Source organism: Melanotaenia boesemani, chromosome 19, assembly GCF_017639745.1.
Source record: "Melanotaenia boesemani isolate fMelBoe1 chromosome 19, fMelBoe1.pri, whole genome shotgun sequence".
In the NCBI taxonomy this organism is placed as follows: domain Eukaryota; kingdom Metazoa; phylum Chordata; class Actinopteri; order Atheriniformes; family Melanotaeniidae; genus Melanotaenia; species Melanotaenia boesemani.
Window position 1 is genome coordinate 7,361,473 of NC_055700.1, and position 20,151 is coordinate 7,381,623.

General features: G+C 38.9%; 2 protein-coding genes across 4 annotated transcripts; one reads left to right on the plus strand and one right to left on the minus strand.

The window, feature by feature from the left end:
- Positions 1-909: 909 nt before the first annotated feature.
- Positions 910-20,134, minus strand: LOC121629839 (thimet oligopeptidase-like). Its single transcript, XM_041969661.1, has 13 exons — positions 19,982-20,134; positions 17,478-17,728; positions 17,121-17,269; positions 16,641-16,745; positions 15,519-15,621; positions 15,281-15,441; positions 12,180-12,315; positions 3,787-4,153; positions 3,477-3,678; positions 3,211-3,397; positions 2,988-3,116; positions 1,666-1,802; positions 910-1,572 (listed from the first exon to the last, which is right to left on the minus strand). The coding sequence occupies exons 1-13, from the start codon at positions 20,020-20,022 to the stop codon at positions 1,420-1,422; spliced, it is 2,121 nt and encodes a 706-aa protein (XP_041825595.1). The 5' UTR covers positions 20,023-20,134; the 3' UTR covers positions 910-1,419.
- Positions 5,296-11,329, plus strand: LOC121629841 (zinc finger protein 239-like). 3 transcript variants are annotated; one of them, XM_041969666.1, is made up of 4 exons: positions 5,296-5,820; positions 6,114-6,195; positions 6,460-6,940; positions 10,594-11,329. In XM_041969666.1, the coding sequence occupies exons 2-4, from the start codon at positions 6,127-6,129 to the stop codon at positions 10,755-10,757; spliced, it is 714 nt and encodes a 237-aa protein (XP_041825600.1). In that variant the 5' UTR covers positions 5,296-5,820; positions 6,114-6,126; the 3' UTR covers positions 10,758-11,329. The 3 variants fall into 3 exon arrangements, with proteins under 3 accessions (XP_041825600.1, XP_041825599.1, XP_041825601.1); XM_041969665.1 differs by having other exon boundaries at positions 6,119-6,195; XM_041969667.1 differs by lacking the exon at positions 5,296-5,820 and adding an exon at positions 5,956-5,980.
- Positions 20,135-20,151: the final 17 nt, after the last annotated feature.

Below are 20,151 nucleotides of genomic sequence, written 5' to 3' on the forward strand. Positions count from 1 at the left end.
TTTCCTCCACAAGCTCGATGTCCCACCTACAATGTCAACTACAGAACAATCAAACAGTTTTTGTCATGTACAGCCATATAATTATTTTTAGGTATTTGCAGCCATTAGCTGCTAAAATTTAAAGAGCTAGGAGGCTCAAACCTTAAAAGGCTCATTTTACCCGATGTCACCCTGCATAGAATACCTTCTACACATGGTGTTGGCTCAGTCATTACCAGTCATTACCATTACCAGACATGTCATTGTGATTGCATTATTTTAACTTTATATATGACATTTTTCAATTCTACATAAAAACTAGGAACATTATTTGATACAAACATGTTTGCATTGGAAGTGAAAGCAATAGTCTGAAAGCATCATGAAATGCCACCTGAAGAATTTTTTTTTATCTTTGCTATAACTGCACCACAAATGGGCAGCGTAGAAAGGAGTACAACACGCTCTAAAGGTGTTATTTTAACATCATCTGTGTACATATGAAAGTTGCTGGCCAGCACATTTGCCTGTGTATACATTTTACAGCCCTGACGGTGTACGTGATCATCTGATTATTTGAGCTAAAAATCTGACCTTGTTCGCTACATTTAACACTACTGAGAAACCAAATGAAGGAAATTTCTAAACACTGTAATTTGCACAGACTCTTTGCAATCGCTGTAGGCCTCCACTATAAGGAGACAGAAAGACCGAACCACCTTGTAATCCCCATTAGTGACCAAAAAGGATGCGGATATGCTCCTACCCTATTTGGCTTGCATAGACTAATGTGAATAACAATATTCTTATCAGATACTCCTCACTCGTGCAGTTTGGTAAACAATTTACAACGACTAATTCTGTAAAAGACTTTAGAAGCATTCAGAAAAGACATGAATATTGTTCCGTTATTACTTTTATACTTACTAACAAATTCCTTCAGTGCATCTATACAAAGATCTGCACTATCCTACTATTAAAAAACAAATTCTTTAATTTCCCACATTTTTAGACTCCTATTAATAAGATATAATCTGGAAAAACCTCTGTATATTGGTCAGAGTTAATGGTGCCTTCACAGACTTGCAAGTTGCTTGTGCAGTGTGCATTAATGCACCCAGTTCCATCAGTGGTGCTGGATTTTAAACTGTCTCTGATATCAGGCCAAATGGATCCTTCCCTGTTTTTAGCCTAGAGTACACAGCATTCATACTTTCCAAATACTGTGCAAAGTTTTCCCTCATCATACCACTTTACCTCGGTCCATCTTCGATAAGCTCAGGCTTATAGATGGTGGCAGTAGTTCTCTTTACTTGTTTTCAAATAAAAACAGAGTTTAAATGATTTGAACTCGCTTCTTCTCTTTTTATTTTTCCATTTCCATTTGCACAGCATTCAAACTTGTTTTTTTTTTTCCCCAAAATGACAAAGTAAATCAAATTATGACGTTTGTGTTTCCTGTGTCTTAATCAGTCCCTTGCTCTGAAAAAAGGCATCCTGACATGGCGCTCGCCCAAGGAAGGTCTTCAGCATGTCAATCCCATCCACAGAGCCACCAGCTTCCAGTATCACCCTTCTGTACTCTTTTCCAACCTGTGTCAAGGCAAACATAATCACACAAGATATTCCACAAAAAAAGAGACTAAATTATAAGCAAACGGAAAACAGGCAATCCACCTAACCAACCTTTGGATTCATGATGCCTTCTTGTTTAAAGCGACTGAAAAAAATGTCCATGGAGTAAACTTCACTCCACAGATAGCTGTAGTATTGACCATCATATCCTCCGGCCAAGTGGCTGAAACTGGCTGTCATATTGGTGCCTGCAGAAAACAGAAATGTATTTGTAGACACAAATTACAAAAAAGGCATAATTTTACAATAAATTCTCAAATAATTAAATTAAACACAAACTTTGGATGCTAACAATAAAGTTCTTATAATTAAACATAATAAATTAAGTATTGAAGAGGCGTTGATTAAAGTAGAACTTCGTAACAAACAACAGAAACAGGTCATCAGGTGTCTCTGGCTCCCCCTGGTGGTCCAGATAGGATTTATAAGAAGTCGATGGACCTTTGTGAAAACCAATCAGCATCTAATTTGTATCAATCAGCAGTTGTTACGTTGACCTGATAACTGTCCTGCAGGCACATTGAAGCCTCCTCTGCTACTATGTATGTGTGCTTGGCACAGTGCAGAGGGATGGGCACCTTTTTGTCAAGGTTACCAACTCCTGCTTTACCTCAGCTTTAATCCCAGATAGAACTGATGAAGTGTTAGTTTTTTTCTTTGTTTTTTTTTTTTGGTACATTTAAATTTCTTTCTTTATTATGTCTAAATACTTTCGTTATGTGAAATTCACATTTTTACATCAGCAAACTAACTTTATGGATATTTTAACATATAATCAGTAGGACTAAGTTCTGAAGCCCAACAAGATCTTTTTCATTAGCAGTCACTGTAAAAGCTATCAGCTTTTAGAGATGTGTAACTTTAAAACTCACAAACTGCATCAAATCGGTTACTGAAACAAGGTGCAGTAATGTGAACAGAGGCGGGACATTAGGTTCAGTAATCCAGGCCAAATCCTGCTTAATTCATCGAAACAAGATTTGTGTTAAGATGATTCAGTTACATCATGGTAAGAGGTATAAGTAATGTGTGATGCTGAAATTTACAACAGTCCCATATTCACATCTACTCAGAGAAGAGAAGAGCAGACTTTCATCCCTACACCATGATGCAAACTCAAGGAAGCTTGGAAGCTGCATAGATGCACAGCAACAGTAGCATACTGTCAGTATTTTAGAGAGCCTGCAATACTTTACAAATAGATGTTTGCAGAGGAGCTTATGTGTTCCATGGTGTTTGGGTGAAAGTCTGATCCAATTAACAATGCCCAAATAAAATAATTAAATGTGTCAGAACTAAAACAAAACACTTTAATTGTATCTCACTGGGTCTTTTTACTTAGTGCTTCCAGTGTTTCTAAACTTTCAGCTGACCTGGAGTTGCAGGAACACCCAGGATGTCCTGGCAGTGCTTTGCAAACACTTCAGCTGTGTCAGCACTGGAGCTGGAGTGAAGTGATTGGTCCACTTTACTGAGGACGACCTGGCGCAGGTTCATCAGACCTGAGGAAGAGGCGAGCACATCAACACTCTGACATTCTGCATAAATGTTAGAAACGATTATATCTCTTTTTTTGTGAGAATTTTAGGGTCTGACCGGTGTTAGCTACTCTGGAGGCAATCAGCTTGTCAAGCAGATTGTCTGGAATTGGCGAGCCGTCTTTGTAGTGGCGAGACATTCTCCTTAGAGGCTCTTTTTCCCAAACCCAGTTCTCCAGCATCTGAGATGGCACCTCCACAAAGTCAGTCTCCACCAGAGTGCCACTGAATTCTGAAAAAGTGGTCTGATTCATACACACAGGAAATGTTCAGCCTCTTTCACCCTAATTAGCTGACAAAGTACACGTATTTACAATGACTTACCTTAGAGCAGAGCTCATGCATCACATGACCAAACTCATGAAAATAGGTCTCCACTTCGTGGTGCTGCAGGAGAGAGGGCCAGTCTTTCCTGGGCTTGGTAAAGTTAGCTACCATCGCTGCTACTGGAAGTCTGCGTTTTCCATCAGGCCCTCTGCAGCCAGGCAGGAGCCCAAAACAAGCTGCGTGGCCATATTTTCCTTCCCTGGAGACAAGCAACAACCAGGCAGAAAACTAAATATGTACACAAATAACACCACAAGAGCTTTAATCAGCTGATTTGATGGTCTATAAGAAGAGACACAGTCTCTACCTTGGATGCAAGTCCAGGTAAAACTGTCCAATCTCCTCTCCTGTTTCTGCATCATGGACTGAAAAAAGTTTGACGTTTTCATGCCACACATGAGCATGCTCCACTTCTGTGAACGTGAGACCCAGCAGCTCCTGGTAGATATCAAACAGTCCTTCTGTTACCACTTGGAGAGGGAAATACTCGATCAGTTTGTCCTTGTTCACAGCAAACTTGCACTGCTCCACTTGATTCATGTAGTAGGGCAAGTCCCAGGCATTGATCTGCCCATCAAACAGGTAGCCCTTCATCAAGCACTCCCTCTTCTTCAGTGCAAGGATATATTTCCTCTCCTTTATGCCAATGGGCTTCAGTCTTCCATGGAACGTATCTGCAAAGGTAGTAAAGGAGAAAAATTATATAACTTTAGGAGGTTTTTTTCTTTCTTTTTTTTTGCACAGCAAAAACCACAAGAATTAAAAACATGAAATTTTATGACATGATCTAAAAGAACCAGTCGTGATGTGATTACCTCAAAGACTTTCTGGTCTAGAGTCAAAACTCCTCCATTACTTTTCTTATCTGCATTCATCAGAATATGTCTTCCTTCAGACTCATTTCTGACATCACACCAAGGATCATCTAGGGCAGGGATCTCAAACTCTGGTACTCGAGGACTACTGTCCTGCAGGTTTTATGTGCTTACCTACTCCAACACACCAGATCCAACAGCTTGTTGTCAAGTAAAGCAACACTACTGAACTTTGGCAGATTTTCATCCCCTAACGAAGGCTAATTCAACAGTAAAGCTCTTTGCTGAGCTTTCTCCAGCCAGTAAGAATCAGTCCAACATTGACTCTTGTCTCATCTGCTGCCCTGTCACTTTCTGTCTTTCTTGAGCTCTTAAGTTAAATGTAGCTGTCAAGCAATGATCTGGGCTGGAACACAAACTTGTGAAGTGCTGTTTCTCAGCCCCAGGACGCTACAGGGCAACAATGACCCCAGGAATACAACAAAAGAAAAAGTTGAGTGACGTCAGCCCTGTTTTTTTAGGCCAGCACTGTAAAAAGCACATTACTTTAGACTAATTTTCTAGGCTCTGAAAGCATCAGGTGCCCTTTGGTAAACTCCAGATGGGCGGCCATGTGCCTTTTACGAAGGAGAAACTTCGTAAGTGGAAAGAAGTGGAAACAGGATTCATCTGAGCTCAATTTTGAGCTTAATGAGAACGGCTGTGAATACTTGTGTAAATGTTATTTCTAAGTTTTTTTATTTATAAATGTGCAAACATTGCCAAATAAAATAGTTCAAGTTGTCATTATGAGATATTTTGTGTAGAATTTTGGGAAATAAAGTTTATTTATTTCATTTTGGAAAAAGGCTTTAACATAACAAAATGTGAACGTACACCACCACACACTCCAAGTGGGTAAAAGAACATGACAGAGAGGAATTTATACTGAGTCTATATTGTGTGAGACACACTAGACTTTACATTCAGCGAGCTCTGAGCAAAAGTCATAATACCTTTTTTAATGTTGTTAGACTTTCCTATAATCTTTTGAAATGTTCTTTAACAGTGACGGCATGTTTTGGTTTCTGAAAGGACCTAACTGACCTATGAATTACTCTAGAAGTAAAAAAAAAACTTCTAACTCAAGGGATGACCCAGTGTTGAGTCGACACATAACAGACAGCTGAATAAAGAACCACATCTCAGCATGTTGTGTGGTTGTGTTTAGCATTTTTCTACTGTAAACTGACCCCAGGAAGAAAAGCTGATGCAGCATGCTGCTGACGCTAACGGGGATCTCAATAGACATAAACATGAACACAGTAGAATCTGGTTTTATCATGGAAACCATCTGTTGTTTACAATCAAATTTAGTGGCAGAGTGAAAGAAAGTGAGGGTTTATTTTTAAAAGACTTGTGGAACTGGACTCATTTGAACTGGTTTCCATGGAAATCCTCAGTCCACCAGTCAAACCTCAGTGAGCTCTGACCTCTGTAGCGACACTCAGAAACCTGCAGATTGACAGCATTTTACCCAGCAAACGGTAAGAAAAACTCCTTAATTCACTGGAACTGATGTAGTTTACAGGAGAGTTTTTATTAAAAGTATTTAGCTTGTTTTTTTTTTTAAACTGTGCACAAAGTTGACTGAGGGAGGATATAATTTAGTCTGACTGGATTATCTCATTAATCTCTACTAATAAAGTTAGTTTCTGCTGATGTTTTCTTTGATTTAAAGTATTTGAAGGCTAAAAAAGTTTAAACACTACAAGTAAAAATGCTGTCATTGTCCCAGTTTCTGGGTTTTCTTTTCTGACTTTGTGTCTTTGTTTGTCAGAGCAGATTTAAAGATGAAGGAAGAAGAGGAGGAAATTTCCATTGAGGAGAAAAATCATCAACCGAGTTCCCTGCCAGCAGAAGTAAATCACTTCTAGTTTTGTTGTCATTTGAAATTTTATGCTAACATCTTTAGTCCATTTAAAACTGATTCTCAGCTTTTGTGGAGTTTGATAGTTAAAAAACAAGTGTTGATTAATTATCTTTAAATAGAAAAATAATTATCTTTAGTATAACATTTCACATTTCTAGATGTAATATAACTGCATATTTAAAGTCAATTGCTATCATCGCTTTAGTGGTCACCATGGTAACACTATCTCCTTCCTTCTGTCTTTGCTTCACAGAATCAAATCAATCCAGATGGGCCTCATGATGAGGATAGGGACGGTCCCAGTAAAAGACGGCCGGCTCAACGGATCTCTACTGAGGACAAACAACACCGCTGTGATTGTGGAAAATGTTGGAGGTGGCCGTATGAACTCAAGAAACATCAGCGAGTCCACACCGGAGAAAAGCCCTACACCTGTCCTATTTGTAGGATGAGCTTTACCTGGTCGGGAAGTCTGAAATATCATCAGCGCATCCACACCGGACAAAAGCCCTACACCTGTCCTATTTGTAGGATGAGCTTTACCCAGTTGGGAAATCTGAAATGTCATCAGCGCATCCACACGGGAGAAAAGCCGTATGCCTGTCCTATTTGTAGGATGAGCTTTACCCAGTCGGGAAGTCTGAAACGTCATCAGCGCGTCCACACCGGAGAAAAGCCGTATGCCTGTGACCGCTGTGGAAAGTGTTTTGCCAGGCTGGGAACTTTGAAACATCATCAAAGCATCCACAGTGAAGAAACTCTTCTCCCACCTCCGTGATAATCTATAATAACAATCTTTGCATTCAGTTTGTCGAGTGTTGTGTTATTTTTTTGCAGCAAACAGACTCATGTCTGCATGTGACAAGTTCAGAAAGGGTCTCAGTTTTACTGAGTGAAGCTGCACTTGGTTGCCATGGTGATATATGTGGGTTATGATCAAGTATAAAGTTAGTGTTGATCACAGGATAAAACTGCATCTAAATACCGTTCTGAGATCAGTTTAATCATCTTGGTATGGAAAGTTTTTATAACAGAAGCTTCTATACAAATCTCGCCTTCATAAATAAACCAAGTAGGAGCTACTATTGATCACATTTTTACTAATATTTATGATGCAGTGACAAGTGGATTACTTTAAATGATATTAGTGATCATCTTCCTATTTCTGCATAAATATAGAGCAACATGTTTATGTGGTGTTTGAGTGCTTTAAATGTGAGATTAGTGTCACCAGAGAGAGAACCACTGGACAGAGAACAAAACAAAAGGCAGAAACATCCTAAGAAGAAAGTCTGTCAAAGATCCCGAAGAACTATTCTTGATAACTGCTTAAAGAAATGACAGAAGTCTTGTGAAAGAGGGTTCGGACTGTTGAAGAATAAAGATGCGCAGACCAAATATTCACTTTCAAACTTCTTTGTTCATGCATCATATCTTGCAGGGGTCACTGAGGCTTTTGTACAGCAGTATATATTCTAAATAAGAAGTGGTAAAGCCACAGATGCAGAAAGTAAAAAATTACTGAGATGCACCAAAAAATATTGATTTTGTTCTTTTCTTACAAGTCATTTAAAATAAATTGATTTTAATCAAATCCAAACAAATGTAGTGGACTAATCCTTCAAGTTTTGTCTGTGAAAGACCTTCCTCTGACAATCATCAACAGTTTGAAATGACTGTACAAGATTTATATCTTTGGCAGGAGTTTGTGTCGTAGTTTAGTAGCATGAAACATTTTTTACTTAATGCCACTTAATAAATAGCAGTGTGCCATCAAAACCAGTCACAAGCAAATTATGTTGCACTACTTTAACCTGTTTCAGAAAATTCAATATCTTAGCATGTTTAGACTTTACAAGCCAACTGTTTAGAAAATTATAGCAATAAGTCCATTAACATGTACAGAAAAACAATCTAAACTCTACACAAACACAAAATGTTTTCTTTCATTTGTCATGGTAAAGGCGACAAACGGGTGCTTTTAAATGTCCACACAGGTTTAGGAGCTTTCTGACAAAGAGACCACAGTCAGTCCACAGCAGGGAGAGCTTCTCCAGCCATCACACTGAGCCCAGGTTCACCTCAAAGCCATCAGAGACTGTACTACCTGAGAAAACTCAGAAAGGGCCTTGCTCTCCACTAACATCCTCACCATCCTCTACAAGAGTGCAGTGAAAAGTGCACCAACAAATATTCTATCTCCAGCGGTTTTTCTGGCTGCAGTGTATTTGGGGTGTCTTCACATAGCGATGCAGAAGCAGAGCCCTGGGCATCACGAAGAACCCCTAACATCCTTTCTATGGATTCTTTCAGCTGCTGGCCTAACATAAAAGATATGGAAGCCTAAACTGCAGGACCACCAGGCTGCTAAATATCTTCTTCCCACAAGCCATCAGGCTCCTTAATAACACCATGAACTATTTGCTTTAGCACACACAGCTGCACTTTGCACGTCACAATCACCCATAATTTGATTTAATATTTATTACGGTATCTTTTGAACTTTCATGAACATTGCACAATGCTGCTTGCCACACTCCACCTTGATTTTAACACCTGATGTAATTTTCTTAATGCACTTTTTCAATAATGTTTTAAATGTTTTGGATTTGTTGGGGAATATGTCATGTTGTTGTACTGACTTTAGTATGAACATCATGACTGGTAAAACAAAAAATCTTCTAACTCAAGGGATGACCCAGTGTTGAGCCGACACATAACAGACAGCTGAATAAAGAACCACATCTCAGCATCTTCACATGTTGTGTGGTTGTGTTTAGCATTTTCAGTACAAGCTGCACACATATTGGGTAAAGAATAGATGGTTATATTCACTGATTCATTTTTTAAATAATATTATTATGACAAAAACACCGTCTATGTTTTACCAGAAACGTCCGTTTAGCAAAAACACACATAATTACTCAACAAGGCGTTCAGTAGGGCTGTGTTTCACTCTACCAAAATGTAAAACACGTTTAAGTCAACGTACAGTGATGTTTAGAGCCATGCATGAGTGGAACTCACTACCACAAAATATTACACAACAATGCAATGCTTACTGTTTTAAAAAGCAACTGAAAATATACTATAAAAATATTCAGATTTAAAGTGAATAATGTGCGAGTGTATTTTAGTATGATAGTGTATAAGATGACTACATTGTAAATGAATGTATAAATGATGACAATGTATGGGAATTAATATTGTATTAGTGGAAAAAGTAAGATGATCAAAATGTTATTTTAATATTTAATTTGTAATCTGTGAAAAATGTGAATTGTATACTTTTTCTACTGTAAACTGACCCCAGGAAGAAAAGCTGATGCAGCATGCTGCTGACGCTAACGGGGATCTCAATAGACATAAACATGAACACAGTAGAATCTGGTTTAATCATGGAAACCATCTGTTGTTTACAATCAATTTAGTGGGCGAGTGAAAGAAAGTGAGGGTTTATTTTTAAAAGAGTTGTGGAACTGGACTCATTTGAACTGGTTTCCATGGAAATCCTCAGTCCACCAGTCAAACCTCAGTGAGCTCTGACCTCTGTAGCGACACTCAGAAACCTGCACATTGACAGCATTTAACCCAGCAAACGGTAAGAAAAACTCCTTGTTTCACTGGAACTGATGTAGTTTACAGGAGAGTTTTCATTAAAAGTATTTAGCTTGTTTTTTTTTTTAAACTGTGCACAAAGTTGACTGAGGGAGGATATAACTTAGTCTGACTGGATTATCTCATTAATCTCTACTAATAAAGTTAGTTTCTGCTGATGTTTTCTTTGATTTAAAGTATTTGAAGGCTGAAAAAGTTTAAACACTACAAGTAAAAATGCTGTCATTGTCCCAGTTTCTGGGTTTTCTTTTCTGACTTTGTGTCTTTGTTTGTCAGAGCAGATTTAAAGATGAAGGAAGAAGAGGAGGAAATTTCCATTGAGGAGAAAAATCATCAACCGAGTTCCCTGCCAGCAGAAGTAAATCACTTCTAGTTTTGTTGTCATTTGAAATTTTATGCTAACATCTTTAGTCCATTTAAAACTGACTCTGAGCTTTTGTGGAGTTTGATAGTTAGAAAACAAAAGTGTTGATTAATTATCTTTAAATAGAAAAATAATTATCTTTAGTATAACATTTCACATTTATAGATGTAATATAACTGCATATTTAAAGTCAATTGCTATTATCCCTTTAGTGGTCACCATGGTAACACTATCTCCTTCCTTCTGTCTTTGCTTCACAGAATCAAATCAATCCAGATGGGCCTCATGATGAGGATAGGGACGGTCCCAGTAAAAGACGGCCGGCTCAACGGATCTCTACTGAGGACAAACAACACCGCTGTGATTGTGGAAAATGTTGGAGGTGGCCGTGTGAACTCAAGAAACATCAGCGAGTCCACACCGGAGAAAAGCCCTACACCTGTCCTATTTGTAGGATGAGCTTTACCCAGATGGGAAATCTGAAATGTCATCAGCGCGTCCACACCGGAGAAAAGCCGTATGCCTGTGACCGTTGTGGAAAGTGTTTTACCAGGCTGGCAACTTTGTAACATCATCAGAGCATCCACAGTGAAGAAACTCTTCTCCCACCTCCGTGATAATCTATAATAACAATCTTTGCATGCAGTTTGTCGAGTGTTGTGTTATTTTTTTGCAGCAAACAGACTCATGTCTGCATGTGACAAGTTCAGAAAGGGTCTCACTTTTACTGAGTGAAGCTGCACTTGGTTGCCATGGTGATATATGTGGGTTATGATCAAGTATAAAGTCAGTGTTGATCACAGGATAAAACTGCATCTAAATACCGTTCTGAGATCAGTTTAATCATCTCGGTATGGAAAGTTTTTATAACAGAAGCTTCTATACAAATCTCGCCTTCATAAATAAACCAAGTAGGTGCTACTATTGATCACATTTTTACTAATATTTATGATGCAGTGACAAGTGGATTACTTTAAATGATATTAGTGATCATCTTCCTTCATTCAATCATTATCTTGACCGCTTGTTCCATTACGGGTCGCGGGGGAGCTGGAGCCTACCCCAGCATTTTAACCGGTGAGAGTCAGGGTACACCATGGACAGGTCACCAGTCTGTCACAGGGCCAACACATAGGGGACAAACAACCATTCACATGCACATTCTCCTAGGGAGAATTTAGAATAACCAATTAACTTATCGTGCATGTCTTTGGACGGTGGGAGGAAGCCGGAGAACCCGAAGAGAACCCACGCATACACGGGGAGAACATACAAACTCTACACAGATTGATTCATGAACATTGCACAATGCTGCTTGCCAAATTGCACCTTGGTTTTAACAGCTGATGTAATTTTCTTAATGCAATTTTTCAATAATGTTTTAAATGTTTTGGATTTGTTGGGGAATATAATGTCATGTTGTACTGACTTTAGTATGAACATCATGACAATAAAGATGATTTGATTTAATTCATATACAATGAAAGTCCTGCATCCACTCTCTATACTTTATATACTGGTGTACACGTTAAAATTACACGTTAGGTTTTGCTTTTTCTGCAGAAAATTTAGGTCACGCTATGTTCTGAATTTCTGTACATAATTTGTGTGCAATGTGCAGCTTGTTTGAGAAAACAGCTGACTCTTCTGTAGACAATCAAGTAGAGCTTAACACAGCGCTGAACTACAATAACAGGAAACTGGCCACACACAGTGAGACCCTTTGTAGTATAAACCACCTGCTTGTATGAGTCATAAATTACTGAATGCTACTCTGTCTACAAAAGGAATGCCGTGTAACACATGCTGCACTATAAATGAAGGTGGTATGAGGCGCTACATTTCTCTTCTTCCCTATTAAACAGTCCAATAAACTTTATTCTCTTACTGTAATGTCATTATCAGATGGCATTGATCTTTATCTGAAATGGCTGAGAATGTTATTGTGTGTGTTTGTGTGTGTTAGAGATGAGGTGTCAGTGGGGCCGTACCTATAAAGTCAGACACATTGCTTGCATTTTTAGCCATGTTAATCTCCAGCATATAGTTTGCATGGCTACTGTAACCAAGTATGTCTGCAACCTGTGCCCTGAGTTGGATCAGCTGTTCGAGGATCGCTGTGTTGACCTGCAGAAAAAATAAATTACATTAGTATATTATAAAGTTATGATGCTTATGATCTTAGTTCTTGTTTATTTCCTGACATCTGTGATCATTGGTGGCACTGTGTGGTTTAATGATGTAGCTTCTAACAGATGTAGCTGCATCTGCCAGAAATACAACACTGGAGCAACTGGTATTGGACCACTGGTCCTCACAGCTTATAATGGGTGTTTTTTCTACCATGTCATTAACAGCAGCAGTGTGGTTTCATGCCACGGATGGTGAGAGTCAAGAATTGTTCTTTTGAACTCATTTGCTTAAATCCTGTGAATGCTTTTTCCTGCACAGTTCCAGTTAACACCAAATGAAGGAAATCTAAAATTTTAAATTTGTTATGACTGCATCATAACCACCAGTTGCATGCTTTAGGAACTGTGTAGTTTGTATTTTTTAGTAATTAAATACAGTTCTGATGAGGCTGCAGGGTGAGCAGCTCACACTGAGGTTGATACAACACAAAGAAACAACAATGTTGAATTTCAAGCAACTTCAACTCCTTTCAGTGCATGAATAACTCAGGAATGACAGATGAGAAGAGGTTCGATACTATGCAAAAAAACTTGAAATACCATTTTTTCTCTATATCTTGCCAAGAAAACAGGAAATATTTTTAGATATTTATTGAAAAATGTGCAAATATGAATAAAAGTACAGTACATAACAAAGCTAACAAGCTTGAAAGTCAGTGTGTGGTCTGAGCAGCTTTGTTCTTGAACACAGTTTGAACCCTTAGACAAGTAGTCTAAGTAGTCCTCAGGAATAGTTCTTTAGGCTTCTTGAAAGGCTTTACAAAGCTCTTCTTTGGATATTGGCTACCTTTTGTTTCATTCTCTATCCTAAATCGCTTCATTAATGTTGAGGTCCAGGCTCTGGGGAGGATTCATCCTCCATCAGACCTGTTGCTGCAGACTCTTAGTCCACTTCTTGTGGCATGTGGCATACCTCAGCCTTCTCCCTGTTTCACTTCCTTAGCAATAACTATTTGACCCTTATCCTTCCACAGAGACCATTTCTGATGTGGCTTCAACAGGTTTCTTTTTTAAATTGCAAATTGTGACTGTACATACACTGTAACTGCGTAGGTAACAAAACAAAAAAAAAACAGAAAAATACAAACAACTACAAAGAAAACTAACAAAGTAACAAATATGTGTCAGATCTTTGCTGAATTTTTTCCCCCCCAATATCTTAAGGACATCACTTTTAGATCCTTTTCATCTGCTGTAGATAATTGTTTATAATAATAATAATAATAATAATAATAATAATAATAAATTTTATTTCTTGGTGCCTTTCTATACCCAAGGTCACCGTACACAAAGGAAAAAATTAAAAATAAATAAATAAATAAAATAAATAAATAAGAGTTAAAAACAGATTAAAAGACATTGATATAAAAGTGACATAAGACAGTCGGTTAAGTGAGTTATAGGGAGTATGCCAGTTTAAACAGGTGGGTTTTGAGTACAGATGTGAAAGATGGAAGAGAGTTGGTGTTCCGAATCTCGGGTGGGAGGGAGTTCCAGAGCTGGTACAGAGATGGGCAGGGGGAACAGTAAGGTGAACGGAGGAGGATGACCTGAGAGCACAGGAGGGAGTGGCAATATGGAGGAGATCAGACAGATAAGGAGAGGCCAGATTGTGAATACCTTTAAAAGTGAGGACCAGTAACTTATAGTTGATTCTGTATTTTATTGGGAGCCAGTGGAGTTGTTGAAGTACAGGAAAAATATGTTTAAAGGAAGAGGTGCGAGTCAGGATACGAGCAGCAGGGTTCTGGAGAAGCATACTTTGATTTCCTGGAGACAGTCAGAGAGAGGTGGAAGAGAAGAGTACGGTTTGGAGGAGATGTAGAGCTGGGTGTCGTCTGCATAGGAATGAAGTTGATATTATATTTACGGAAAATGTAGCCAAGGGGGAGAAGATACGTGAACAGAAGGGGGCCCAGGACTGATCCCTGGGGTACACCGGCCTCGACGGGGAGTGACTCTGAAGTGTGGGCTTTGAGTTGAATAAACTGTGTGCGGTTGGAGAGATACGAGGAAAACCAAGTGAGAAGGGAATGAGAAACACCAGTCTACACCAGGGTTGCCAGTCTATTTAGGAGGATACTGTGTGAGATGGTGTTGAATGCTGCACTGAGATCTAAGAGGATGAGGATTGTGAGAAGACCAGAGTCAGCTGCCATCAGCAGATCGTTAGTGATTTTTAACAGAGCAGATTCTGTACTGTGGAAAGGACAGAAGCCAGACTGGAATTGTTCGTAAAGGTTATTATTAGTGAGGTGTTTGTGGAGCTGAGAGGCGGCGACCTTTTCGAGAATTTTGGAGAGAAAGGGAAGATTGGAAATGGGACAAAGGTTATTGAAGTCAGACGGATCAGCACCAGGTTTTTTGATGATCGGAGTGACAGCTGCAGTCTTGAAGGCTAGTGGAAGGCTAGTTTAGACCTGACATTTCTTCTGTTGTCCTCCTTGTTGAGTTTCCTCCAGCATTTTGAGGACAATACTGAAATACATCAAGTTTTCAACAGCTCTTTGGGAATGATCTTCCTGCTGCTAAAATACTGTTTTCTATCCATTCAGAACTGGTTCTTTTTTCTGAACAGGCTGGTTCAACTGTCTGTTGTTTTAATTAATTTACATGTCTGGATTAAAGCAAAGGAAAAAGCTTTTACAGTGTTTCTGAAACCCAGGAGAATTATTTCTCAAGTGCACTTTAAAAATGACAAAATCTGATTGCTTGGAAGCAAAATCGAGAGAAAAGAAGAGTGACTGAGCAGTTTTGCACAGTAATGGAATCAGAAAATCCTAATGGGCATCTCCCTAAACCCCCCCCCCCCCCAACCATCCACTTGCCTAAAAGCAAAAAAACAAAAGGCACTAACTTGAAGTACTGTTTAAGCTGACGCGATCCAGTGCAGGAGTTACCTCTTTACACCTGCTGTGAAAAGCTGTTTCCATCTTCCTCCTTGTTTCAGGATTGTGACACCTCTTCATCAGAGGGTAGTAATGGGGATATTCCAGGGTCACTTTATACCGTCCCTCCTCTGTCTTCTCCAGGCCATTCAGGTAGCTGTCAGCGAGTCCACCTTCACAACACAAACAAAACAAGTGAACTAGTTCAAGCACTTTCAGACCAGATAGTACTATACGCTGATGAGCTTACCCAGTTCATGCTCAGAAAAAACAAGGAATGTGTTGTCCTCATTCAGATTTTTGTTAAATTCTATGGAAAGTTCACTGATGAGCTTGGAGGTTCTTTTTACTTCCTTGGGAGAGAAAATAATAAATCAATACATGCAATAAATATGCATAATACAAATTTTCTAGTCTTTTGTTGCCCCGTTCAAACCTTTTTCAAACTCAATCTCAGCAAATATTTAAAAGAAAAAAGGTTTCAGCTTCATCAGTCTGACTTTTTGCTATTTTCAATTAATCATATAAACTCCAATATACCTAAGATTTACACTCACCGGCCACTTTATTAGGTACAATTCTTCACTTGCTTGTTAACAGAAATAGCTAACCGGCCAATCACATGGCAGCCACTCCATCATTGCATTTAGTCATGTAGACATGGCCAAGATGACTTACTGAAGTTCAAACTGGGCATCAGAATGAGGAAGAAAGGGGATTTAAGTGACAAGTGACATGGTTGTTGGTCAGAGTATTTCACAAACTGCTGATCTACTGGGATTTTCACACACAATCATCTCTAGGGTTTACAGAAAATGTTCTGAAGAAGAGAAAATATCCAGTGAGCAGCAGTTGTCTGGACCAAAAGGTCTTGTTGATGTCAGAAGTCAGAGGAGAATGGGAAGACTGGTCGGAGATGATAAAAAAGCAACAGGAACTCAGATTACCACTGGTTCCAACCAAATACCATCTCTGAATATACAACACGTCCAACCTTGAAGCAGATGGCCTACAGCAGCAGAAGACCACACCATGTGCCACTCCCGTCAGCTAAGAACAAGAAACTGAGGCAACAATTCAAACAAACTCACCAAAACTGGGCAAAAGAAGATGGAAAAACTTTGCCTGATCTGATGTGAAATCAGCTTTGGGATGTGGTGGAACGGGCGTCACATTAAGGAATTACTGTGTGATGCTTTCATGTCAATATGGAGCAAAATCTCCGAGGAATGTTTCCAGCTCCTTGTTGAATCTATTACACTAAGAATTAAAGCAGTTCTAAAAGCAGTGAAGCTAGGTGAATCTAATAAAGAGGCCAGTGAGTGTATGTTTATACTAAATCAATGTACTTTTCAAACTCAGACTGTATTACCTCCTGTATATCTGTAGACATGTGTAATCCTTTCCTCTGGCCCAAGGTGACAAGTCTGTCTAAGAATCTCTTCCCTTCAGGTGAAAGATTGTCTGGAAGCTTTTTCTGTTGAAATATATTCACAATACAAACAATCTTTCCATACTGGTGAATTTGAGGCCATTTAAAACACATGTTAAAAGCATCAAAGTGAGCCAGCAGAGTGTGGCACATCTGATGACACTGATTAGATGAGATTAAATTTCTTTCCAAGGTTAAATAAAAATCAGTGGTGGGCTCAAATGAGCACAGTCTCCTTGATCTTAATATAATATTGGCATTGCTGTTGTGTTAAATGCATCCAATCATCACGCCATAGATCTTGCTATGAAGATTTACTTAACACAATGAATGGACTAGAGTCTTTATTGGAGGACTTTTTAATCTAATCTAGTTTCTGAGTGATGTGTATTTTCGTCTAACTGTTGACGTGAGGGGTACCTGCAAGGCAGTGATTCGTTGGAACACATCTTCCCGCATGCTGATCTCCACGTCAAACTCGGACAGTTTCTTATCTGCCTCTGTGCTCGCTGATCGGACCTCCTTATTGGGACAAACGTACTGTGGGAAGTCAAGGATGTGCCGTGATGCTAAGGGACCACAAAACACACAAAAACAGTGACAGTTATGAAGATTTGTACAACATAGGAAATTTATTTAGTCTGTAAACTAATTTCTGCAGACATAACCTAGTGCTTGACGCAATTTTGTGACTTTGATGGATTTCCTTATTGTTTAGTCTTTTTATGGAATTTCCAAAAAAAGAACTATTCCCGACTCATCCTTTTAAAGACTTACATGCATAATCCAGCTTGGCATTAGCCAAAGCTTCCAGCGTGTTTTCAACAGAGACATTCTCAATGTTTGAAGATCCAACGTCGTCATAGACCTTCTTTATTCTGGCTATCAAGCTGTCTGTCGTGGTTCTGATCTCAGCCGGAGACAAGTCCCACCTCAGAGTGTTCCTGCTGTTTCCAGCCTCAGAGCAGTCTCTGGCTGATACCACTGACCTGCTCGGGATGGTCATTCTCAGGCGATGTTTAGAGAAACTGGAAGAAAATGAGAAGTTTCACTTCATCTTTGCAGCGTACATCAGGGTGATATCTGCTGTTTAATCATTTAATGTGACTAATTTAAAGGAGGAATGTATGAGTATATGTCATGGTGTAATCAAGCAATTAACATCCAATCGTGCTCTGTGGTGTGTGGAAAAAATGATATTCTGATTTCAGGGTAAAAATTCATGTGGTTTCAAAGTAGGGTTTATTATTTGGCTTTGTGTATAACTCCAGAGCAAGCTCATAAACATGTCCTCTGCATGATCTGAGAAATCTAACAGTTGATGGCAAGAAATTATCCAGGATACAAATTTACTCTGTGAAATTGTAGAAAACTATGTTTAAAAATGAAGTTTTGTGAATTTTACTGTTTTTTTTTTTATGTGGATGAATGAAGATAAAAGATCATATTTGCCTGCAATAACTGTGATCACATGATTATGTGCCTAGATTTGACACTTCAGAAAGGGATTTTACCCTGAGGCTTTGCAATTAATTTATATCCTGTATATTAGAAATGAGTGCAAGGTCCTTATAGGTAGATACCAATCATGCAATCGCTACCATCTACATCAACCACTAAGACACATAGATGACAAGGTTGCTTAAAAAAGAAAAAAGCAGTCAGTGCACACAAACCAGAAGGAGGTGCTCAACTTTGGAGATACTTATAAAACTACAGCAGAACTGGAAATACAATTTCAACAGAAATCCTGATTTTAATGGAAGTTTACTACATGTAAATATTTTATATAATTATAAAACTTTCTTTTACCACTGTCTGTCATACTTGTGTCAGAAGACCAGTTTCATCTACACTGAATCACTGGCATGTTCTCATTTACAAAGCTATTCTTGGACTGCTTCCTCTGACATTTTTCAAAAGAGCTTGAGAAGCCATCGTCTATACTATGAGGATTTACTCCTGCTTGTCATTTAAACAAGCTGCTCCCTTTGCTTGGAATCCACTTCAAAACTGCTCAAATTTAAAGAAAATAATTTAGCTGATAAGTCAAAGTGCATTTTTTGTGAATTAATAGTAGACCTTTTAGGTGTAAATGTTATCTTTTCTGAATTTTGTGTAAAATTATGTTTGGTTGTGGTGAAGTGTGCTGCTGTCATTCCAGCCTGATCCTGCTTAGAAAAAAAAAGTTTCTGATCTGATATGGATGATACTGCAATGGTGGAACTGGATCAGAACAAGGAGGATGTTTACAGAGTGGAAGCACAGCTCTCTGCAGACGAACAGTAATAACAACCTTTAGCAAAATATCATAAAACAAAAAAAAAAACAAAAAACAAAAAAAAAGGGGGGATATTGGTGGGGGTTCATGTGGCAGAGTCCCTGTCTTTGCATCTTTCTTCTCTGATTGCACTGTTCCAGCTCAGCACCTTAACACATCCACCCTCACCACCTTCTGTAAAGGCACCGCAGCATCAAACAGAACTTGACCACAATAAGGGGATCGATTATAAAAAACACCATTACAAAAAAACTTAATTTTTCCTTATAATTACATCATAAACCCCAAATTCCCTTTTTAAAAATGCACTTTTGAGAGTTCAGTGCCCCACACAGCATATGCACTCATAGAGGTGTGAAAAGAAAGTGATATGGTGACTTGAACCATCCTTTATCGAGTATTTGACAAGTGCATGTGTGCAGCAAGCCAGGAGAATGCAACAGGCCTGAATGCTTGACCCAAATGGTGGCTCTGCCATAGTGTGGCAGGGTCTTGGTTGGCATGGGCTGGTTCACTGCAAATCATTCCAAATCTGTTCAGAGTGATCAGCTCTGGTGACCCATTTCTGACTTCTTATGCAATACCCAGACCATTTAGGGTCACGGTTTTAACAGTTTAACTAATATATTAAGTATGAAGTTAACAAAACGTTCTGTTTGCACTAAATCTCAGCCTTTAAAACACTATATGTTAGTTTTACATTTCACTTGACACCAATCTTTCAAAGGTCACATGGACAAAGTGCTCTGCATTTTTTCCATGCTAAGCAGAAACCCATTCCGTGTCAGTGTAAAGTTTCACGGCATGACAGTAAAAGACTTTAAAACCAACAGCGTAGAATAACTGTCGAGCACATTTCAAATCGCAGACAAAACTCACAAGCAGCAAGTGCCAAAGAGCAGAAAATGACAAACGCCTTTCATATTTAACAGCCTCAGATGGAAACATAAAGCAGAGAAGTGGAAGGTGTCCCGTTATTAAATTAACAGCTGAGGCATACCTGCAAAGCGTTCGGCAGAACACAACTCCTAACACGCACATGCCTGCGGTTCATGCGTGTTTATCCGAGCAAAACAAAGCAGTTTCTTCCCGTCTTACTCTCAACTCCCAGCAGCAGTTACAGTGTTAGAAAGGCAGCAGCGTCTCTCCTGTTTTTGGCATGTGGGGTAC